Below are 25,971 nucleotides of genomic sequence, written 5' to 3'. Positions count from 1 at the left end.
TCATTGGATTTTATAGTATGCACCCAAGTACAAACTTAAGATTTAAAATGTTCATTTGAGTTAAGATCTGAACAGTATTTATTTTAACCATGCCATGGCGATGGAGAAAATCTGGAAATGGAAACAAACCTCTTCACAATTTGTTCAGGAAGTTATTGGAGCAACATGGATAGAGGGGGGGGTGTCTTCCTCACATACCCAAAGCCTCCTTCTGGCCACTGACACTGCTCTTTGCTCTTGTAACTCCTCAAGAGAAGAGACAGCAGCAAGCTGGAGGGATCGAGGGACTAAGTAACATCTCCTGTCCTATAATGGCTTTTGGCTTTCCGCTCCAAAGCAGGGTCAGATACCCCTCTGCCACATAGAGAACCAGTGAAATCCTGTAAGAAAGGTCAGCTCCCACAATTGTGGGTTTACTGTCATACAAGGCCTTGGTTCCCACAGAGAATGGGTATAGCTGCAAATGAATGCAGCCCTGCTAACTTCATATTAGTGTCACGGTATATGGTGATTCTTAACATGCTCTGAGATCTTTCTCAGAGGGTCCAGTTGATAAATACACCTATTTCCATCTTATCTGAATTCTCTTTTTGATGGGAAACCTTCATGGTATTCCTTTGTTTATCTGAATGCAGATTTCTGTTTGGGAATCACTGAAAAGCCAAAGAAAACTTTACAAACAAAAAGTAAGGCCACTCAAGGAAATTGCTATTCACAGTAGTGCAGTAAAAATACAGACTGAAAAGTCCCATGCAAACACCTTCCAGCTCTGAGGATGATGCTGTTCAAGTTACTGCCACACTAGTTCTGAGTATTAGGTGACTACATTTCCCACTGATACACACTAAAAGAAGAAGCATATGCTGAACCTCCTATTTCAGTACCACAGCACTGTTCCTTGAGGCTTTTGTGTTCCTAATTACTGTTTTTCCTACATAATATTACTTTTTTTCCCTGCTTAATATGTATTTCTGACTTAATTAATGTGAGGTACATACGCTAAGCATTTGCATTAATATCTCTGTGCTTAGAAAAGCTTTTTTGTGTTAGAATATTCAGCCAGTCAGTAAAGCTTCAATTCATCAAAGCACTTAAGCCTGCACCGATCTCCAAACATGCACGTAATCCCATTGACTTGAACAGGACAGCTTCCTTGCTTAGTTAGGCATGTGCTTAAGAATCAAGGCCCATGTAAGCATAATTGTGCTCTTTGGCCTGGACCCAAGCCCTTAAAAAAGGAAATATGCAGGATGGAGAACAAATGTTCAGTAAAGCCATAAGAAGGCACAGCAGCTTTCTAGGGACTATGAACAACATCACAACTAATTTAACTGCCTTTACAGACAAGCGTAACAACCAGAGTTAACTGGGAATAGTTACTGGATTCCACCAAGATAACCTAAACAGAGCATAGTTAAACTACACTGCTTCAATAAAGGTGTTGGAAATCAAAAAAAGGTGCTGGAAATCATAACTAAAAGAAAAGCTAGTACTAGAACATACAAACATTGTCTCCAGGTAAGTTTCTGCTGCTTTACACAACTCATACAGTTATTAAAGAAAATAGCTGTCCAACACTGCTGAGCACAGACATTTCCCCCTCTTTTATGAGCTGAACTTAATTGAAAATATTTTTAGTACAACATATGTTAAGTCTAAATTTGGAATATAATTTCAAATAGGTGCACTAGTGTAATCAAGAATTCAGTCTTGCAGTTTAAATATCCACAAGAATTCAGTGCCTCTCGGTTTTACTCAATGGAGCTTTATAAATCCTTATGTGAATGAGGAGGTTGTTCAAATTTTGTTAAAAAATGGAAATAAGTTTGTAATGCTAGATGCTGCAAGGAATAGCAAGCATCATGTGGAATCACACATCCCAATGTCCTTGTTATCAAGTAATCTCCTTGAGTAAAACACAGCCTCTGTTCTGCTGCACCAACAATTAAAAATTTACTGCCAGTTCTATCTAATGTTTTTATTGATTACAAGTTTTCTGTCTGCTCCACAGAAATGTAAAAAGTAAACAGTTTGAAGCAATTTTAAAATAAGCACAATGTGTTGGGGTTTTTTGAAGGAGAAAAAAAAGGGGTCAAATTAAAATACATGTCATTGGAGAGTAAGCATTTAATTTTAAAGCATTTGAAATAAAAGAAAAACTGTAAAAGGTTAACTTAAAAACCATACTGGATACTGGCAGTGACCTCCTCCTAGTACTCCTCAATGCCCAGTGTGTAGTCACGTGCCCAAGATGTGAAAATTCCAAAATCTAGCAAGACTTACCAGAATTTTCATGTGTTCTCCAGCAAATACACCTGATCTGAATGTAGGATAATACTTCAAAATCCTCAGTGGTTTCTCAGTGCTGAGCCAAAGAACAATCAAGAGAAAGGTTCACCATCTGCAATGGATATTGATGAGGAAGGTGGAATCCCACTCCAAATAACAACTGTAACTTTTACAGAGAGTGGAACAGCTGCCACAGTATTTGTAGGTAACACCATGACCAGTATATCAAGCAGCATGGTGACTGGGATAATTCACAAAGTGATAGGACTTAGCTCCAAATCTCACCACAGTGTCAACATTCAAAAAAATTAGAACCACACTTAAGGCTGGTAAGAAATACAAGATTCTTCCACAAAATACCCATTTTAAACATTTTTCAACAGAACGCCTTGCAACAACTGTAGTTACAAAATCATCTAATCTAATTTTCACTTATTTGCAATTTAAATGCTGCAGACACTCAGAAGCTGCCACATTTTTTGCAAGATATGCTACAAAATCTTATAAACAGTGCTTCTCCTTTCCAAGCACAATCTCCCTCATTGGAATTTGCTTTATGACAGGAACATCAAAGCACTGTATTTTAGAAACTAAAAGAGGTGTCTGGAAGACTCAGCCAAGATAAGACCATTGTACATCTCACCCAATCTAGTAAATGGAGTTATAAAAACCACACAGAGAAAAAGGGCAAAAGAACAATTCCTCCCATGTCAAGATCCATGAAACTCAGGAACTGCTACTACCAGGCCAAGTTCATTCCTGCCACTGTTAAACACAGGAAAACCTGACAGCTGGAATGAAATGCAAGTGGTGAAACTGAGGACTTTTGACTTCTTCCTGCTTGCACCACTAATGTTCAAAAGAGTGTAGTGGCAAACACAGCAGAAGCTGCCAGTCTATAAAGTGGCAATGTTTCAATTTTTGTTACTCAGATAATTTGAAAATGCATGAGGAATGAGACTTCTAAGACTGATGAGTCTCCCTCACACTTCCTAGCATGTAAAGATAATACAGTTCTGAGGAAAAAAATATACCCCAAAGCTCTCTATTTAACAATAAAATAGTTCTTTGTCTCTCAGAATGAAATTTAGACATGTGACAGCTAAAATGACCAAATATCTGACAGGTAAGATTCTTATAAATTTTATAAAATGGTTACCAGAAAGTTTAACATGAGAACAACAAGTCTTCAGAAAACACTTTTTTGAGGGATATGGTCCCAAGTTTCAGCTATACTTATATTTTCCTCAGCAAAGCTGCACTGCAGGAGAAAATAAATAAGATGAACCCATTTTTTAACAATGAGTCATAGTACAAAAATAAGCCTGAAGCTTTTCTAAGTACTGTTTTCACTGGCTGGTTGATATCACAGTGAAGAATTTAAAACTAATACCACTACAAAAACACAAGGCTTTAAGCTCCTAATACATTAGATTCACAGAAAGTACATCATGGTTTGCTTGTACTGGCTCCTGAATAGTACAGAACTATACACTGCTTTAAGTATCTGGTACAATCAAAAGGTCAAGCAACAACAACGGGAGACTCACATTTAGAAAAGCATTGTAGTGCAGAAGTCAAGCATTTTAGAGTCCAGGATAATTTGCAGTGAGCTAACACTGCTGTTCATGATCTACTTTTGCACTGGTTTAATTGGTTCTGTCCAGTACCTGGCCATGTGAATTATCTTTATTAGAACAAGAGGAAGGAGAGCAAAGCATGCATTGAATATACTTTCCAAAGAGCTACTTGCAAAAGCTAAGATGACTATAGATCTGCAATAAATCTGTCAGATCTTATTAATGCTTTATTACTGATGAAAGAAACAATGCCCAGGTAAGATAATACTTCTGGAAAATCATATTAAACAAGCATGACATTTACATAGAAATTTTATTCAAAAATTGTTAGCTTTACCCTTTCTTGATATATAGATTTACTAGTTAATTTATCACAGGAGTTAGGGTAGAAATTGAATGAAGATTGGAATAAAGAATGAGCAACTAATACATAAGGAAAACAGAAACATTTATATCAGAATCTATTTCATCCCGTTTCATTTGGCTGCTGAAAACAGCAATGATTTCAGAGCTGTATGGAAGGTGGAAGAAAATCACAATATACAAGTATCACTTGCAAAACTATAACTTTTTTTTTTAATGCCTTACTCTCCCAGAGAATAGAAATTTAAGCCTTGTAATTATATCAAAGGGAGTAAACAAACTTACAGGAGCAATACCAAGCTCCAGTCTAGCCTTAGTAGCTGCACAAATTCATTAGTGTCCATAACAGAGGTGAATGACCTTGAAGCAATCTAAGAGTCCAGTCCAAACATTCCAGAGTTCAGGAGTCATGTTGGTCACACTTGTGACTTTGTCTTGGGAAGGGGATTAACAAACTTCAGGCATATAAGATAAATTGCATCTGCCACAGACAGCCAACTCTAAACAAACAAATCTCACAGTAATAAAATTTATTTGTTTTAATAAAATTCTATAGGCTGTAAAACAATACCCTTGTGCAGGTAGGATTTCCACAGGTCAAAGACTTCTCAGTCATGCCTCTTTCCTAGATATGAGCACATAACCTACAACAATCCCTTTAAAATGAAGGCTTGCTATGGTAGGGGAGACATGCAGTTATGACAACTATTTTCCAGTCTTAAGGAATACAGACCTTTTAGGCTGCTTCCATCTAGGCCACTGTGCCTATCTAATGCTTCAAATGCTGAGTATTCAGACAATAATAAAGTTTTAATGCATATATATTTTTTCCATGCAATACAACAATAAGCTGGTGGAGGATCATGCTTTTCTGTAATACTCAAGGGTTGCGCAGCACCACTAGAACCCATTTAATTTTTTTCCCCTCCCTCTTAGGATATACTGAGATGAATATTTAAAACTGAGCAGTAATTTAGCCCAAAATTTAGGGCCCAGTTTGCCTGTGTTCATGTTTCATGTAAATAAGCTTTAGTGAATGAATAATCCCTCAGATCTCTCAATTTCCCATTCAGCCCCTGTCCAACTTTACTGCAGAAGATACCTTAAAACATACTTTTCTCTACATGAATTGTTTATGAGAATATTAAATAGAGAAACAAGAATATCTAATAGCTGCAACATGTATGAACTTTTTTTTTTAAAAGAAGTGGAAAATGTTAGCCAATTAAATGAAATTTGGTCACAAATTTCAACATGAACCCAAAAAAAATGCTCTGGAATGGCTAAGGTAAATTCAGACACAATGGTCTTTCTGTTTAAGTACTGACAATTATGAAAACCCCAAAATACATTTCTACTTCACATAAAAAACATTAAACCACATTTCATTCACTGAACAAACCCTAGTAGTGAATCGTAGCAATACAAAGAGAGAGCATCTGTTTAAATTTAAAACTCCAATTCACCTTCAAAAACAATGGAAGCCCTACCTGTATGTGTGTGTGGTATATCTGGACTGAACAGTCTGAAGAAAAATGTTAAAAAATACATTTTTACATCAAGATGATTTAAGTGCTGAACAAAATATCCTAATGTAGACCCCAGAACATAAAAAATACACATTAGCAATGGAAAGTTGTAAAAGTCAAACAGCAACAAAAGCAGCAGGGAGGTGAGGCAGGTACAAAAAGCTATATCCAAGCCACACACCATTTTGGAATTCATGTAACACACACTAGATAGCAATGCTCTCAGCAAAATTATATGCAAGTTTATTGCAAAGAATTCAAAGGCTATTTTGATATGTTTACTAATTTTCATAGAACTAGTGGTAACTCCTGAATTACTCACTCTTTTCTCATAGAATAATAGTAACTACCAGCCTCTTCAGCAGAGACATGAGCCACACACTTCCAAAGAAGCTGCTAAGAAAATAATTTACCATCTACTGTATCCCAAATGAAAAAACAAACAAACCACCAAACAAACAAAAAAACAAGAAGATGCCTTTCCAGTATCATTAATGTACTGCACTGAATATTCTCACTGAAGTGACAACTTCCTCAGGAGCAACAGAAAAGATCTGAATCTGATGGACCAGCTGGAGAAATCAGGAAGCCCAAGCTATCTTTGACTCCTTCCAGAAGATCACTATCTCAACCTCCAGCATGGAATTGTACTGAACTAAATCACCCTTAAAAAGTGTCTAGTTGCAGCAGTTTCAGGCTGCATTACTTCTTACTTGACATGAACAAGCATCATTGTCACAGGTGGTTTTCTACTAATTTTCTACTGTTTTCTAGCCAATCTGCAACAATGTGGTCTTCCAGCCCCTAAAGTATTTCCAAATCCTATATTACACGGGTATGTGAAACATACCCATTTCCTTTTAACACATTCTCTTCAGAATGTGCTTTCTTACCCATATCACTTCAAATCTATAGCAGCACAGCCTAGATTATAATCAACATAACCATCAACTAAGTTACAACTATAGAATCCAAATTCTTCCTTTGGTCATAATTTCCACCTTACTAAACTGGGTTAAACTTTGTGTGCTAAAGACAACAAATGAGTGATAGAACTATGGTGTAAAACATCTCTTCTAGGGAAGCAAGACTACAGTCATTTATTGTAGTTATATGTTGAGGTGTTGAGGAAGAACTTGCTTTGTAAGAACACATATTTAACCCTATTGCAGGAATTTACTTCCCTTCAAAAAAGTTAAACCAAGCAATTCTTTCACCTTGCATTTTATAAGATATCACCAACACACACTTGAAACAGCTGCACAAAGTTGTCAGACTTGTGCTCACACCTCAAGGCAGAAAGCAGCTTGGGATACATGAAATGAACTTGAACTGGAAGGGTAAGAAAGTGCCTCTGTCACAGAAAAGTTTCAGACTGATTTTATCCATAACTAGTTTCTGAAATTGCTCACTAGCATTCTGCAGATATTTTTCATGTTTACACAGGAACCAAACCAATATGCACATTTCCTCTTCTGTCACCACAGTTCCTTGTGTGTTCATGAACTTGAGAAGAATAAGACAGACTACATGCAAACAGCATCAACAACAGCCCAATATCAGTAACCAGAAAGTCTGACATTTTTAATTTCTGTAAGGTTAACATCCTGGCAAACGACAGTTTTTAAAATTATAAGCACAGCTCTAGTATGGAAAGGAAAAGGCAATGTCTGTAAAAACATTTTGTATGTTATAGAAGAAAACAGATTTTTGTTTCAAAGTCATCTTTCCCTGCTATGAGATACATACATACTTATGCTTCTAATTTCCACTACACAGGGTTTGTGAGAACTACACACAAGCCAAGCTATACTAAAATACTGCCAGTGAACTATTAGGATTGTTTGACTGTGGGCACAGCAACTTCAAACTTGGCCAAATTTTCATTTAATGAAATGCACTTAGATGCCTGGTTAAGCTGCTTCAAACTGCAAAGCTAACAATGTCATGTGGCAGACATTACTGATACCTTTAAATGCACCATGATTTAAAAGGAAAATCTATCATGTTTAATGCACGTTCTCAAGTATCTTTTACATGTTAAAGAGACAGGTCAGGTGCCACTGTGTGTTACAAAGAAAAACACAAGCATTTTGATGACTTCTGCATTGAGCCAGGTATAGATACCCTCATTCAAAGACAATAACAGTATATTCCTTTGACTGTTGAGAAGCTGTGGTCATAAAAAGGATTCAATCTTATGCAATAATATCACATATCTGCTTTGCTCGAGTTTTTCTGCTAATTTCTGCTGTAACAAAATGCTTGGGACTCCAAACTTGGGCAGAAACTTGCAAATTAAGACAATTTTTAATAAAGGTTTGACTCACTTCACCAGTTTTGTGAAATTTGAGCCCTTAAGTGTTTATCTAGTCAGTTTTTGTTTCTCTCAACAAACACAGAAACTGGATATTTACATTATTTAAATGAAAACCTAAATAATCATGCATTCATGTGAGTCCAGTCTGTAGAACTTCAAGAAAAGTCAAATACCATGGAACTTGTAGGGTAAAAAAAAAAAAAGAGAAAGAGAACGGCCAATATCAAAATTCCAGTTTTACTGTGAAGCCATGAGGAACCCTGGTTGATTTCATGTTCTACTTCAACCATGTTTGAACAAGCTACTTTTCATCTAGCTGTATACCTTTTTACAGTTTCTGATCTAATCTTATTACATTTCACAGAAAGAGGTGGTGCCAGATGACACCCAGAACACTTTTTTTATTTTGAGCTTTTGAGAAAAACCCAAAAGAAGAAAAGTCTCAATAAAAGCAGGCTCCAGCTTGGTTAAAAAAAATTTGGTTTTAACCAGGCTACAGAGTCTGAAAAAGAGCTTTTGGGTCTAGTTTGCACATTCTGCACACACTCTGGTGTACGTATGTAGTGCTAATGGTAACCAAAGGTTAAATGAACCAAAAGGTTAAATGAAATATGCCAGGTCACACAGGCAATCTGCTGCAGAACAGCCCTGCTAGTTTGACCTCAAAAAGGATCCGAATCTGGGAGCAACCAACCAGCCACTCTACATAGTCTGGTAACTTTGTATCTCCACGAGATACTGATAAGGCCTGAACTTCCCTGCTTTCCAAGTGCCTCTTCTTTTACATATGCATTAGTGCAAATTCAATGTTGTTCTGTGCTCCATGGTAGCACTTTTTTCATAGCTTTCATTTAATACAGTGACACAACACTTCAAGCATATTTTAAGACACAACAGCACCTTAATTATTTGCTCTGGGTGAATCTATATATGTATGAGCAAGTGCTGGCATAGAAAGAAAAATATATACACACACACCAAACTACTGTCTGAATGTACCTTTCACCCAAGGATGTATTTATGTGAGAAATTTGCCCAACCCAGTCTATCAAAACTGTAATTTCTGTTTTAATCGAAGTGCCTAAAAACATACTGGACCCTTTCCAGGTACTAAAGTAATATTACAATGTAGTTAAATGAAAACAAAACCTAAATTCTTAATTTCCTGCAGACCAGATCACCAAAACTGCTGTTCCGGTTTCTTGATTAAGTAATAGGTATTTTGGAATATTGTTACAGTTCTTATTAGTATTTTCAATTTGTTCCCCCAAATCATCAAAACAAAATCAAGCATTTACTTAATATTTGGCTCCTTACTAAAAAACAGCTTAGGTCAGGTTAAGCTGCACTGTCATCGCTTTCTAAAAATTCTGCTTTTATTGACATCTCTTGGGTTATTGACTCCTGACAGCTTATTATAATTTCTTCATAGTTTCATAGCTAACAACAACAAAAAAATCTATAGTCCCTAAATTCTGAAAGTTTCAAAATGACTGAACTGTAATAACATTTCCATTTTTTCAGAAACTGTATCACTAGTAACAATAACTAAAATACTACCAATTTTTGCCTGTCCCCAGTTGGTATATTAGTGTTATAAAAAAAAAAGATGAGCAAACCTTTAGCAATAAGTACACTTTCATAATATATTTCTGAGAACCCTTAACTTGAAGAGAACTTCTGAAATATCACTATTCAGCCACATAATTACAAATACTGCAGTAGTACAAAGAAGGTGCAGCCACAAACCAGCACAGGGCTATCCAACTGCTAAGAAATAAATCTCTTCTCTACGCCAGGGACATTCTAGAAGACAGCATGAATTCAAACTGAGAGAGAAAGCAACAACAATAACAAAAATTAAATTCTAATTCAATTTTTTGTTTCAATTATTGTTTTAGCACTCATCTTGTAATCCTCAAACAAGCAAGCCTCTATTTCTCCCCTCAAATGTTGATGAATAGCCTCCCTCCTACTTCATGACCCCAGCAGCCGAGTGACCAATCTGCTAATAAGCTGTCTCTAGCATACATATATTGCCTTTCTAAATAATTTTAATACCTTATAGAAGCCTTATTGCTTATTCCAGCCCCAGTGCAGATTAAGCCCTACTAAGAGACACACAGCAAGCAAGCAGAAAGTACACAATCAAATGAGAGTTATCACAAAATATGTAACACCATATCAAGCTTGCTCTAATGTTGTACAACTAAGACTTTTTTATTAATTCCCCTAGCTTTTTATATGTTTATCGTGGCAAAATTATTTATGGTTGTTTACAGTGACAATCTTCTAGAATAAACATAAACAGACAACAGTAATTTAAAGAACACAGTTTCTTCATTTTTATTTTTGTGAATGACATAATACCCTACATAACCCTACAGTGAGAAAGTTTCCCTACCCACCATTTACTGGGACAACAGCACAAAACTCATGCAGCCCAGCCTCAAATGACTGATGCATCAAAGCCTCTACTGACATAAACACATAGAGAATAAGACAAAATATCACTCAGTCTGCTGGAGGACTACTGACAATATTTTAGATATCTAATCAAGGTACCAGGATCTGTTCACACACTCTGCAGATAGGAATCTATAAGACCTTTTAGGGAATTCTAACCTAATCACCACAATGAGATCATGAAAGGCAAATTGCTTGAGCATATCCAAGATCTGATCTGCAGCCCCAGAAACGTATAGTCAGTCAACAGAGAAAAATACTGTAACTCAAAACACAGATCAATTTTTTTAATGGTATCATTTATAATCCAGGGAAAATTGCAACATTTTCAACCATGTTCTAACTATGACAAGAAGGAGCATTTATGCAGTCAGTACCCTTCTTAATAACTTTCTCCCCATTGATTGCTTGCCCAGGTGTTAAACAGATCTCTTACATCTGAGCTTCAGAACATTATTTCTGCTGCAGCCCTCTTTGTTTCTTTGCAATAAAATCTAAATTACTTTATTTCCTCTGCTATTTAACTTCAGAAGAAGGGTTCTGCACTAGCAACATGATTCTCTATTACACTTTCCCATCTTCCTCATATGAATTTCAACTGGTTGAAATTTCTTGCATTTTATTTTCTTTGAAATGCTACAATGTGACATGAAACAGATTTGTTTCTCTTGCTTACTTAAAAAGCATTAACTATAGTTTAGTAATTCTTGCATAAGAAATGGCAGATAGAATACCTCCACCTCAACTACAGTATGGAGTACATAGTTCTGCATCACTTTGCCTCTTCTGTGAGTGCAGTACCATGCTGCAGACTATCTTAGTACAGGCCATCATAGCTTGTTTTGTTAGAATACATCCATGAATACTCTGGAAGAGACCGAGAAAAAGGAACAGTTTTGAGATTGCATCTATTTTGTAATTTTATCCATACTCCTTTTTTCATACCTACACTTAATTTCCACATCATGGCAGAAAACCAGTAACTCAGAAGCAGAAGAAGTGGTTGAGAGCTCAGGTTTGTTTATGAACTGCCATGTCAAGACTGATGTGTTACTGAATGTTTCTTAATACTTTCAGCATCCTTTGACAGTAGTATATTACTATATTGCAGGACCTTATCTTTTTTTCTTTAAAAGCATGTTAAGTGCAGAGCATGACTCTGCTGGAAGGATTACCAAACTGCTGTTTGTACCGGGAACTCAAAACAATCAAGTTTATCTCTCTCACTTCCTACCCAGCAAATGCCACCAGTTGTAGGCCTCAGAAATACACTTAAAATTGTTATCAACAGCTTTAAGCAGAAATAGAAACTTTAAACAAGAAAGTCAAAACTAAAAGGAGTGTAATTAAAAACATACACTACATTAAAATGCTTAAAAAAAGGTCTAAAGGATAGGAGCAGGAAAAAAATGACTGGCAGGGAATTAGAGGTTGGCTCCAGCTGCTGGAATCATCAGCTACCTTGGAGTCAAAGACTGAAAAAAAGAGTAGATACCCAATGCTAACTCAGAGGAAGTCAGTAGTACCCAATTGCTGTTTCTTCCAACTCAGGGAATACTGACAGATCAGTTTCCTTCTGGATTTTTTTTTTTTTAATTGCTATTTTGACACTCATTCAGAGAGAAGAGTATCTCAAAGGTATTAAGATCCTCTAATGGTGTCACTTACTCATTAGAAATAATAGCATTTGCTTTCAGAACTACTTGTGTAGTGATACAATTTGGCTCAAAGATGGTATGAATTTTCTAACATGGTTATCCAACTTATGACACATACTGCAGACTAAGGATTACCTTCTACCTTTTTAGAAAGACACCTGAATCTGCAAAATAATTGTTAAAAAGAATTGCAGAACTGAGAACAAATTAAAGCTAAACACAACTCCTTCACTTTCCTGTGTCTCAAGCTGCTTCAGATAGACAGGTTATATACATTATTGACTACATTAGACAGGAAAACAGACACACAGAGTGGAGTACTGAGATAAGCAGAATTATGGGTTAACCATTCTGTGTGCACTTGAGCATCTATTTTTTATCCAAACTGAAGTAAAGCAAATATTTCCCAAGCAATACAGTTTGCAGAATATTGTAAAGCAGTTGAAACACATTTTAAAATAAGGACATTCTGTAGAACAATTTTATATTTCCTTAGGTTTTTTTCTTCACAAATTCTACAGTAGTAATTTCATTTTATATTTGCATAATTGTGCACCATTGTAGCAGTTAGATATAATAGAGCTGGAAGTTCTAGTATTTTATTTTTTAAATCCTCAGATCTACACAAGGAAGCTGTTTCTTCTTTGCCATTTAAAAAAATCATCTAGTTATTTTGATCTAAAAGACAGAATACATTTTCCACAATTATAAGCATCAGTTACCTTAATTACACATTCCACTGATATTCTAACAAGTTTGATAAATAAAATTTTGCAAAGCATTTAGATTTTTTAGTTCTGATTGCGACGTTTTTCAAGATTGAGATTATACTGAGGTATTTGATACTATAAATTTTTACCACATAAGAAAAAAGTCTGTTTCATCAGGCATTTTCTAGCATAAGTATTTTACTTTACCTTTTCTCTCCAGCTCTGGTGAAAACACTTTAAGATACAGTGATAACATTTTTTCCAGTACTTAGAGCTGTATGCCAGATTTTAATTTTATGGTGTATCTTTTCAGAAGTTCCCTGTAAGACTAGCTTAACAAAACAGTGAAATCTCACTTTGAGGTTGCAAGTGCTGGAGAGAAAAAAAAAAAAAAAAAAAAAAAGGTTATGCATGCAATTATGACATGCAGATACTGCATAAATCACTCTCGTTAAATGTATTAAAAATTTTCATGCCTGTTTCAGGTTATGTCAGTGGGTTTTATTCCATACCTACACCATGTTAAATGAATCAGATTGTCCTCCCAAATTTTTCACCCTTGCAAAAATAATCATAGGACTACTCTGTATTCTGACATGAGCTATGAGAATAACGCTGACACAGTTCTCATCACTCTGATCCTACAGTCACTAAGAGTCCCCTAACTTAAAGCAATAATATCACCTGTAATTCTGCTACCTGGACATCAGTGCATGTCAGCAGAGTTCCAAATGGGAGATCTTTGCCTAAGAAGGTTTTGCTGATGGGGATTTCACATGCTTGGCTATGCCTCTTAGAGGTGACTAAAGTTACTTCCCTATAAAGCTTGCAAGGAGTCCAACATCTCATGCAAATTTTTTAATTTTTTTTTTTTTTTAAAGCAATTAAAATCTCTACTGCCACTCATATTGCTACTGAAGTTACTCACTTAAAACTACACAGATATTTTCAGTTAATTTCGGAAGTTAACTGCAAGACAAAAATAAACTACAATGCAAGAGGAAACATAATATAAAAATCAGGAGAGAAAGAATAGCTGTTTCAGGTACCTTTAATACCTCTAGTTCCCACCCAAATAAAGGTTTGTGTGACATACAAAGCAATACTTTTGTAAAGTGCGCCACTCCGTGGTAGCTAACATCTCTGCAAAACCAATTCGCTTCACAGCTCACAACCTTTGTTCTGCTACAAAAATACGAGTCAGTGCTCACACCTGCCTCAGTATTTGGAAAGGCTTCCAGAAGTGTCCCAGATGCGTGCAAATAAAACATGCAACATACTTCCCTGTGGCTCTGGTTAGTAAACTGTGGTCAAGACCAAAGCTATTAAGAACATTCTTTCTTCATATTTTGCTTTATTTATCAAGAGGTAACGAACTAGGATCATCGCATTGGCTCAAGAAGAAACAAAAGGATACACTGATTTATAACAAACAGAAAAATATCTTAAAACAATAACAAACACACTTCTGGCTAAATATCAAGCTGAAGTAGCCCCATTCACACGCACTCTTTACCTTAAAAGCACTGTGAAAATTTGTAGTAATTTTTTTTATTTTTATTATAGCATCAGTTTCCATCTTTTATTTCCAAGAATACAGTAAACTGAAAATGCTAAACAAAAACAATGGTCCGGGGAACAAAACATTTTTTTCAACAAGGGTATCATTGTTCTTGTAATGCAGAAAAACGTCCAACAGAGGGTGATAGAGACTATGAATTTGTTAGGCAACTAAATTATCAAGTGGAGTCACGGAACAGCTGCCTACTAAGATCTCAATATGCTTCATTACTTGAGAAACATTTTCAATTAACTGTAAATGCTGAGAACTTTTCAGAAAAAATATTCTTTTAAGCATCTCACAGTAACAAAACATATTATTTGATTCTCTATTATATTTCTCTGCTACCTCCACATTGACTGTACAGTGTAAAACAGCCCTGGTAAGTCAAATTATTTTGTTTTTAAGAATTCAGCTGTCTTCTGCCAAGTCTCAGGGTCCAAACAGACAAGTATTAACATTAATTTATGTATCAGATTTATTAATCCATATACCACAGGGAATATGAGATTGTAAACAAAGAACAGATAAAAAAGGAACAAGGTGAATAATTTTAATGCAGATTAATCCATCTTGAAACATTGAGTACTTCTAAGAAGAATGAGCATACCTCAGCTGATGTAACATTACTGATTTCCCTCAAATGCAAATGTGATATTTCCAGCCTAGAGGAAAAGCTTCACTAGTTTCTACTTTGCTGTAGTAAAACCATTACAAAGTGCACAGAATAAGAAGTGCCTTTACCTGCTCTACTTTGGCTTTCACATGGTAATTTATTCCTTGCAAGGTGCTGAGCACCAGTACAGAACTGGTTCTGTTTAACTGTTTAAGAATGATAGACAACATCACTACACTGAGCATTAAGTAAGCATCAGTGAGGAACAGTAAATAGATACCTAGATTTTGACTTTAAGGTCTATTTTTAACACCATAGGAAAAAAAGAAGGGGGGGAGGGAATGAAACCAAAATACCACTGCAGCCTAAGAATCTAAGAATCCCTAAGAGGGCTATGGGAAGATCTCTCTGCTTTCTACATTTAATGGAAAGGTAAAAGAGCAGATGGTGTCAGATTCTCCGAGATGCTTTGCTAATTTGAGAGAGCACTGGCTGCAATACAGGGAATTTCAATCAAAAACAAGGAACAAGATTCCACCATGCTGCTCAAGTACTGGAACAAGTTCAAAACTCTCCCTAAAAACAGCCATGACAGCTATCTGATGCAGTGGGTCCTGTGCTTTGAACTGCATGACCTTTCCAGATGCCTTACAACTGAATTATTCTACAGTTCTGTGAATCCCAAGTTACACATTCACAGTGAGGATTCCTAACTTGTTGTTTGTTTACACACAGCTTTGGGAAGTGCTACTCTAGGCAGGTGATGGGTGATTTTCAGAATTCAGAACTGTCCTGCCAGGCTGCTCAACACTGACTTTCCTTTCTATCCCAGGTCTCCAGTACAAATGTATCAGTATACATTTTTGTAAGTATACATTTTGTACAGTACTGGGAAATAGAACAGCTGTGATACAAAATCTGGTTTTTAGTTTTCTGAGTCATAGATCAGAACGCTAATTAAAACAAATTTCTGGCCCTTTCTGAATTGGTTTGAGATCAAGAAAAGCTTTAAAGAATAATCAACAGATCTATCATCTTCAAAGGAAATTCAAAGCTATGGCTTTGCTTGCACTAAGAAATACAGAACAGAAACATACATAGCAATGTCCAGATGTGCACAAGTTTGAGGAATCTGGACATGCAGAGGAAAAGGTTTTATTCATAAATAATTTCCTCTGGCAAACCAACTATTTAAACTGAACTTGACCTTTCAGTGTTTGAGTTTATGAGCCACATCTGACCCACTTCAGCTCCTTTTGCCGACAAACATGGGAAACATCAGCCAAGTATCAGATGCCCCTTTCTTTCTTTCACTAACCTTACCTGAAAGATTACAAACAAGTTGTATTTTTTTTCTTTTTTTTTTTTTTTTTTTTTTCTTTTCCTCTAAACACTGTAACATTATGTTTAAATTTGCTACCACCTTGTGGAAAACAATGTATTTATTTGTTACCCAGGGAACCTACAGGGCAGACAGGACAGAGTCAATACATTAGCTCTTTCTGAACCCTTGAAAAATAACCATTCACTCAAGTATTTCTATGATAACATCACTGCTGAGTAAACAGACAGGCACTAAGACCTAATTCTTAAAAACAGCAAACATCGACCAATCAGAGAAGTTACACTAACACCACCTAAAAAGCAATCAAACATATAACTGAATAAACCATTATGCTGCAGGCTGAAATTATATCTCCACTCTAAAGTTCAATCAAAGAAACATACTATATTTCTCTGTTATTTAAGCTTTCAATCCTTCTGTTTTGCTTCTTTCACAGAATCTCTTCTGTAGAAAGCTAAATATGTGGAAAACTCTTACTGGAAGTAAGTCTTAATTGTGGCCAGAACACCTTCTGAATCCAGCCTTTCAGATACTACATTTGTTCTCACTAGAGAGAAACCTTAAATAAGAAATAAAACTTGTGATAATAGAAGTCACTTTTTTCAAATCTACTTTACAAAAAATAAAATTAAAAGTGAGAAATTCAAGACACCGTTTTGCAGTTCAGTCGTACCAACCTCTTACAGAAATTAAATATGACACAGACAGTCTACAGGCAGATGTGCTACAGACAGCAGCCTTACCTTGCACTGCCCTGCCACGCAGATGGAGGTTCCATTTTGGTCACAGGGTGTCCCATCTATCACCTTTTCAGCTTGTCTCACATAGAACCGGTAGCCTATGGCACGGCAATTCAGCTCACACTTCTGACTGCCCTTCACTGTAGAAAGAGACACAAGTCCCCATTATAAGGACCACAGCAGTAGTTTTAAAGAGGAAAAGCACTTTAAACTAAAACTGAGGACTGAGATGAAGAAACAAAGAGGCAAACTGAATGCGATGTGAATGCCTACATCAAATGAATAGTGATTAGGAAACCAAATCCAAGGTAAGCATTCTAACATACCTTAGGAAAATTTAAAACAATATCTCAGTTTTTAATGAGAGATAGTTTCCTAAATGACCAAGAGGATTTTTTTAATTAAAAAATTGCCAAATTTAGTCTTCTCGAAGCAAAATAACATGACATTTCGTAACTCCTGAGTGTCAGCAACATGCCATTGCAATCAGAAAGATGTGCATCAAATTAGGCACACATAAAGTCACCAGTCAGTTCAGAACAAACAAGCACACCAATATTTAGCGTTAAGAAACACATAAAACAAGCTAGATGAAAGTTTTAAATAGTCCATTTTCCCCCTCGTTTTTACAATTTGCATTTCTGTGACTATTCCTTAGTTCAAGAAAAAATTAAGAAAATAAAAACTCTTTGATTTTTAAACATATAAAAACCACATCATTATTCAAAACCTTGTGATCTCTCCTAATATGCAAGAGCCAGAAGGAAATCAGTCCACTAAACTCTGGGTGAGAGGAACACAGAGGTCAAGAAACAGTTACATTATCGGGTGAAAATCTGTTACTTGAACAGATACAGCCTAACACTCCCCATATTTTATGCTATCAAGTTTAATACATTTGTGTAGTGTTTCTATTTCAAATCCTCTGTCATGTTGAAGTTGCACACAGTTCATTACCCCTATTTGCCAACTAAAATAACAATACCTTCAGCTTTTTTCCAACCCAAAGTAGCATTGTTACACAGCTGCAGAGAGATACAAACAGAATTCCTTTTCCTTTTTACAATACTTTCCTGGCTGCCATAATAAAAAGCTAAAATTCCCCTAACTTCACGAAGCTTCAGCTCATCCCATATAACATAACTGAAACCCAGCTAAATCTGCCAAAGGAGATACTACACATCTTAGTTAGCTGTTAACACATGGTATTCCTAGGATTTTCTATTTAAGTCTATTTCTGAATCTTCAGGTATCACATAAATCAAATCCAAAACAAACACATGCAATTATTTCAAATATACATTTAGCATCTGTTTTCTGTAAATGTAACAAGCTTTTAGCTCAATTCAAGTTACCTTTACGGCCTGTGCAGAGACAGGATTGATGCAGACCAATTCTGAAATTTGGATCTTAGATTTACACACACACAGGCATTTAATTACCAGATGTAAAGATTGCCTATTGTATCTGGCAACCTTATTTTATCAAATACTCAAAAATCTTCACTAATTTTATGTGAGGTCGAAGATCTGTTTACCTGGTTCCCTTTTGGCAGAAGCTATGCATGCCATGCTCAACTGGGTAATTTTTCCACAGACTCCTTTTTTTTTTAAGACAGCTTCACTCATTCTAAAGACTTCACTTAGAAGTGAAAAAAAAGGTGAGGTATTTTCTGCAGTTAAATCTCCAAGTATAAATGGTAGTTTTGATGATAAACTGAGAATTATTCTCATCAGCTTAGTCACTTCACACCTGTCTTCAGAATTCTCAAATATGTATAGCCCAGCTTCAGTGACGAATTATAACTGAAATTAATTTCTCCTTTTCTGCACCTGAAAGTGTCCTATTTATATAACCTGCAACACTAGCTATCAAACAGCACCTCTGCAGTGTACATTTTCTTATCTTCCCATTCCCTAAAATTAATTCAAACTAGCCAGTTAGGTTTTCTGAAATGTCCTTATCATCTATATTTATTCTCTTTAGTTCAAAGTATACTGAAGCCTCACATTCCTGTACTCTTCCTCCTCTTAATCTCTCTCATTTGTTGGTGATCCTTTACAACATTTACCCCTGAAATTCTCAGCTTGTCTTCTAAAGCCCACAAAAGTTTTGTATTACCCAGAGAGATAAAGAAATTGCCTGCTGAAGCATGTTTTTTTTACCTGGACCTCTCTCTTCTTTTATTTATTATTTGATAGGGAAGCCCACTGCATTGCTAATGCAGCACTTTAGCAATCCCAAGCAGACTAAATTTACTTGCTCTCTAAAATATGACTCCTATTTCAAAACTTTTGCCTTTCATTCTTTCTTAATAGGACTGTTCCTGTTCATACAAAAAGAAGTATTAAAACAGCCAATGGCTTTGACCAGTATAAAAAAAAAATCAAATGAATGAATCAAGACTTAACAATCAACATTCTCCAGAATAAAAGTTTGTACAATCATCTCACCCTATAATGCTTTGGCCTTCAATACTCAGATTCTTTTGATCAGCAGCTGTAGGGCACTGCCTTGGTTATTCACACACATATTACTACTACCTAAAGACAATGCTCCTGGGTAATAGAGATGTGAAAAAACCATCTGTCTAAGAGGAGTAAAATCTGCAAACTGAATTGCCACTATTGAATGAGAAGTATTTCCCATTGGGATTTTAAGTAAGCATTGTGTATTTACTATGCATAAATTACAGCAGAACAAACATATTTAGAATTCCCTTGTAAAACAAGATACCACACTAGTAAAATGTACTCTGTTGCCTATTAACTTCACATGTATCTTGACACCCTCCCTTTGCCCACTATTTTGCCACAACTTGAGTTTTTATAGTTCAAGCTATAGGTCAGACTCCACTATTGGCTTGGCAACTGGACATAAAATGCCAATTAAACAATGAGCTGTGAAGTGATTGATTCCACACAGGCAACATATTTTAGTACTATGTCATCTGATCCCAAACTTTCCAAAAGGATTTATCTGACCTCCAGGAATAGGGGAAGGCTTCTAGTTGAAGACCTTCCAAGCTAGCTGGTGGCAAGACACATTTCCACTCAAAAATGGGCTCTTTTTTAAGTGTGACACAGTGAACACAGTCTGTTCACTATGGAGGTACTGTTTCACACCACCTAATCTATTTGCTATTCATTCTCATGCCTACCTTAGCACAACTCAGTCTTTTGTGGAAATTCTCACCTTACCCCACCTTATTAAATAGTGAACTTGGGCAAAATCTAATGCTACTGCACATGTTCTACCAGAGGTATTCATTACTGATTTAACTGAAGAAGATGCCCCTAGTAAATAATCCTGGTTATATGTAAAGCTTGATTTTCATTTTACATAGACTGAAAAAGTATTTAAATCACAAAAAAATCACTATGTTTCTTATAATGACCTTGGTAAACTAGCCTTAAGTACATCAGTGATATCCTGGGCTTGTCTAAACTGCAAGACTTGGGACTTTTTCTCAAGTCCTCTGTGTAAACTTAGCCTCCACCTTTCTTAAGAAGGAACAAGACCCAGGTAGGCAAGAATGGGCCCACAGCATAGTTCTACCACCTCCCACTTGACCAGTAAGGGTACTGAGACCTCAGGTTTAACTATAAACTGCACCTGTTCTGCATCACAGAGCAGACAGTGGAGTGAAAACTTGCTACCATAAATCAATCCTTTTGAACATTCTACCACGACAAAAAAACCCTGCAGATTGGCACTAATTTAGACACCCTTCCAGACAGACAAAACCTGAAGCCTGCCTCTACCAGCAGCAACGCCATTAGGTACAAAAGCCAACTTTTCTAGTTATGATGGATCAAAATCAACACACAGAACATATTTTGCACTGCATGTGTACTGAGAAATATATGGAAAAAGAGAAATATATGGAAAAAGAGAAATATACGGAAAAATCATCTTCTGAAGTGCTATTTGTAAGGTTCACACAGTAAGCCACAGTCAAAATCAATATAACAGTGAAGCAGGGATAACCCATACATCAGTCTATAGTTACCTTTATTCTCATGCCATTTAACAGGTCAAACTGATACAACAATTAAATATTAATATGTTTCATTCCCCCTAGGCAGCCCATTTAAATGCAGGCTTCAGTGCACTGGTTTCAGATTAAAAGTTCAACTGTTCAACCCACCAACAAATTAGATTTTCTAAGGGAAAAAGAGGGATTTAGATGTTACCACATTGCAAGCAATGGCTGGAGTTCAAGCTAGGCCTTCAGCAGCTCTTCAAGATAAGGCCTCTTCACTGACCTGGCGAAGACGCAGGGCAGAACAGCAGCACTTAGCAGGGAAGCACAAGGAAGCACGGGAGAAACTGGTATCCCCGAGGGTTCACAGGCTGACACTCAAAAGCACAATGCCAAATCCCCTTTAATCCCTCTTTTAGGAAAACACGGGCTCGTACAAGCCTACAACACGCCCCTGGCGCAAGGCGCCACCGCCCTGAGGGAACGCAGGACCGGCAAGCCCGGCGCGGCTGGAGGGCACCTCGGGGGCACCCAAAGCTATCACCTGAGCACAAGCCAAAATACAGCAGTTCCTGATGGAGAAAACTCCTGGATGAGACATTAAAACATACTGGACCGAAATCCCTCGTTTTTCTCTCGGGCCTGCCTCAGGGCCCAGCCACACTCCGGAGCTCACTTCCCGCCCTCTGGAAGGCGCTGAGGGAGCGGCGCGTGCTGGAGGCTGTGCCCTCAGCCACTGCCTGGCACGGGGCTGGATCGGGCCCTCTGTGCGGGAACGCGGCACAACTTTAAACTCATCCGGCAGCGATCTTGTATCTCATTGATTTCTTTAAATTAAAGTGTAAGAAATCAGTGTCCTCGAAAAGTACCCAGCCCATATCTAAAACCTGTGCATGTTTCAAAAGGTGGAAAGTCACCATTTTGGAAACATTCCTGCTTGCAGAAGCTTTTGAATAGATCTGTTTGCATTTCATTTTGAAATATTTCCAAATGCTAAAACTTTACTGAAAGGAAGTTTTCCATCCCAGTTAAGCACATTGTTCCTTATGCCATCCTCAGGGGCACGCAGTAGGAGCCCTCAAAGAGCACAGCACTGCAAAGTTCCCCCAAAGATCTGTGTGTTCGTCAGGGCTGACACCGCCCTTAAGAGGAGGAGGAGGAAAAGGCCAAGGCAGCTGGGGTCACCGTGCACCTCTGTGCAAGTTCCATCTACCATGGGACTAAAAACTCCCAGGCCTGCAGAGCCCCACTTTCCCGCTCTCCATTCTGGCCTTGCTCCTTTCTTCTGAGCTTCTGTCTTCCCTCTGGAGAAGGAGCTCCCCTCTCTTAAGAGAGCAACTCCACACCAGGGCATCTGCCGAGAGTGCTTTTGGACTTCATGACAGCTATTCCCTTCCTTCAGCTTTCTTTTCCACTGCATTCCTCCACCCTCACTGACCTCTACCCAACGAAATTGGGCAGAGGGGAAAAAAGACAGTGGGTAACCAGGGCTTATGGTGGTAGATGCTACTCAGCAGTGAGCTTGAAGAGATAGAGAGAGCAACAGGCAGCTTGCCAGTGCAAGGAATTTCAATCTAATGATATTCTTAGGAAAAAATGTTACAAGAAAGGGCATTCCAACAGCAATACATTTGCTACATAATGTATTCAGCTGTTCGAAGAGAAATTTAAAATAGCCACTGAACCAAAAAATCCCAGGAAATAATGCAAAAATCAAATAAAAATGCTGCTGATCAGTAATGACATGCAGAACAGTACATTGACTACCTTCACAAAATAAAGTTCCTCCTCTATGTATCAGCTCCTAATCAAGCTCCTTGGAGCATGCATTGTGTCTTACTACACACACATTAAATCTCCCACCACAGACAATTCTAGCTGTAAGTGCAACCAGAATAAATGATACTCAAAGAAACTTCATATTCCTCATGCCTTGAGGCAGGGACTGGAATGTTTAAACTGCTCTTGATGATTCCTCACTCCAAACCTTAATTTAATGTGAAATGCAGACTCCCCGTTGTTATCTATGTAGCAGTTCTAGCTCTCTGCAGAACATTACAGAATGCTTTTACCATTTGTCAGTTTTTGTAAGTTTGCCTAAACATCTAAAAATAGTTAATAACAAGCTCTGCCATTTGAGAAATATGCCTTGAGGGTGCCCACAGAGAAGTGGCATGCACACTCTTGGCAAGCAAATATCACATTCATGCTAATACTACATTATGGGATTAAACAAATTTAAATTAGGCTTTATTCTGTGTGCACACTGCCTTGTAAAGTCAACTGCAGTGCTTCTCTGTAAGGAGCCAAGATACACTCATCCACAATGTGTCAGAACCGATTGTTCCAGGAACAAGTTGTCTCTGCATAGCTCAGTTATTTTCAGGGCCTAGCTTGCCATGGGCTGTAATTCAGTATTTACTTATGATAAAAGCAATGAATATGCTTTACAGGAAGTGTAATGGGGCATAGCAGACACTGGAAAAACTTTTAAGAGATGTGCTCATGTCTATCTCTGTAGCATCTACTTCAGCTAAAGCTTATCAATGCTGTGGGATTTCAGCAAAACACTTGCAGGTTACTGACGTTCCTGTTTATCCTACAGAAGCCCCACAGCAGAGAAGGGAAAAAACAGTACAGCAAGGACTCTGGCAAGTGTCAGGCATCTGTATTCACTACACTTGTTAGTAAAGCTATAGTAAGTCTAAATTTTGCTGCAATTTAAATTAAGCAGTGGTCTCTTCCATTCAAGAGATGTATTTTAGTAAGTACTCTCTTCACTAAGACATAAGTTACAGTTTTGTGAAGTTCGGTCTGAAGGTTTTATAGGCATATAGGAAGTGCTTCATGACACATGTACATACAGGAAAACAAAGAGAGGTCCAATACACTACTAGCAGTAGTCCTTTTGTACACTGGTGTGGCTGTAAGCCAACAGCTACATTGGAGACTTCAGAGACACCACTCAAGACAAAGACCTAAATGTTACAATTCCATACTAAATGCATCCACCTGTGGAGCTCAGCAGGAATGACAAGTGTTGGTGCAGTCCTAAATGTAGGCAACTTTGTTTATGCAGCTTCCTATACAAACAAGGAAATGTGTAGGAAATAAAAAACCCACCACATTCCCTACAAAGCTTTCAAGAAAGCAGAACTATTTTAAGATTTCACTGTTCAGGATAATAGTTACCAGTATTAGAACATTAGTTCACGTTTTACAGTCTAACAATGGAGGTTATCATGTCCATAACAGAAAACCGATCCTGGGTCAGGTTGGTGTCCCACTGACGGACAGAAGCTTTTGAAGTGGCCATAAAAAAATTATTTTTATAGCAGTTACCTGTTGCCAGATTTCTAAATAACAATATGCAAACATTTCCCAGGAAATCATTATCCTGCAACTACATTTGGTCCTTCCAACAGAAATACTAATGTGGTGTAATCTGTTTTATTTGAGTCCCTTTTGATACTTTTTCCTTTTTAGGCTTTGGAACATCTCTTGACAATAACCAGAGAGTTGTGTTTATTTTTTTTACTTTGTCCCTTTCAGTTTTGTTAACTTCTTGTAAACTTTTATTACTCTGGCTTGGATTTTATTTAAAAAAATAATTTTCCACTCTTCATTCCAGTACTGAAGAAACATTTCCTTTTTGTTCTTTTTTTACTTCCACATCTAATTTTTCCATATACTAAGGATGTTTGTCTCAACAACTTGATACATATTTAAAATATTTTCTGTGCCAGGGTTCAGATAATTTAAAAAAAACCACTAATTAAAGCTTGTATAATGAAAACTGCACGTACATTTAAGCAATATGAAGCCAAAAAGGAAGATACCAGTTCAAAGAAACTCATTTTTACCTGGATATACCACAGTTTGCCCTACTCCCAGAACCAGTAAGTTCGGTGTTAAATAGTCATGGGGAATTACTAATGAGTAGATTGTGAAGATTTTTCTTCAGTAAACAGAAATATTTTTGAAAGGCTTCCAGTTCCTTCATCTTAGACTCATATTTATCGTTTACGGCAATAAAAAACTTGTAAATACTGTAATTTACTCAAATGTTCCTGGTTTCTCCATTCTCCCCAAACTCCTTTGTCATTCAAAAACTATTAAAAATACCTTGTGTATTTACTGTCATCCAGTAAAAATAGCTGGGAAGTTGATGGTAACGCCCCAGTAAAATTAAAGGAAACCAACTAGAAACAAGCAGTGCCTAAAATCGTACAAATTCAAGCCTCTCTTAACCAGTTTTTTTTAAATAAAATTTTCTAATCTGTCCACAGTGAGCTCAGTCATGTCTGCCATTTTGAGTTACTTCCACAAGACTGAGAAAATCAAAGAGCTGCCTTAACAGCCTTGAAAGTTTTCTTTTATTTTTTTAACAGTATGTAGAAATAGTGTTAACTCACACACTGGGGGATTTTGCACAGTAACAGTAACATAATCACTCCATGATAGAAACATCAGGCATTCTTTGCTCTTTTTTTTTTTTTAAACAATAGTTTTCTTCACTTGCTGTTCAAAACCGAAGCTTTTAATTTAAAGTTTAAATCAATACATACACATTTGTCTAGAAAAACTTTTAAGATGTGTTTGCTTGTAACAATTTAAATCTAAACTGTAGAGGTCAATGTGATGTTGGCCTCAGTTCAGCAAAGCCTTTAATCAGGTGGTTTGTGTGAGTACCTGAATAGCAAGTACTGTTGGCTTCAATAGGATTTCCACAAGTTATATGTTTAACAGTGGCTCAAAGCCAGTATCCCTTCAGAAGACATGACCAGGTAATGCAGTTTCTTCAACAGA

The 25,971-nt window shown here is 36.9% G+C and overlaps 1 protein-coding gene across 3 annotated transcripts in view; it reads right to left on the bottom strand.

The window, feature by feature from the left end:
• Window positions 1–25,971, bottom strand: part of THSD4 (thrombospondin type 1 domain containing 4) — a 288,268-nt gene that overhangs the window by 126,486 nt on the left and 135,811 nt on the right. For all 3 annotated transcript variants that reach the window (XM_071755032.1, XM_071755030.1, XM_071755031.1), the window contains one exon: window positions 17,181–17,317. In XM_071755032.1, coding sequence (XP_071611133.1) covers window positions 17,181–17,317 — 137 coding nt within the window. The remainder of the gene's footprint in view (window positions 1–17,180; window positions 17,318–25,971) is intronic.

The sequence above is a fragment of the Heliangelus exortis genome, chromosome 11 (assembly GCF_036169615.1).
Source record: "Heliangelus exortis chromosome 11, bHelExo1.hap1, whole genome shotgun sequence".
In the NCBI taxonomy this organism is placed as follows: Eukaryota; Metazoa; Chordata; class Aves; order Apodiformes; family Trochilidae; genus Heliangelus; species Heliangelus exortis.
The sequence above is the reverse complement of the archived record's forward strand: the minus strand, read 5'-3'. Positions and strand labels throughout refer to the sequence as shown.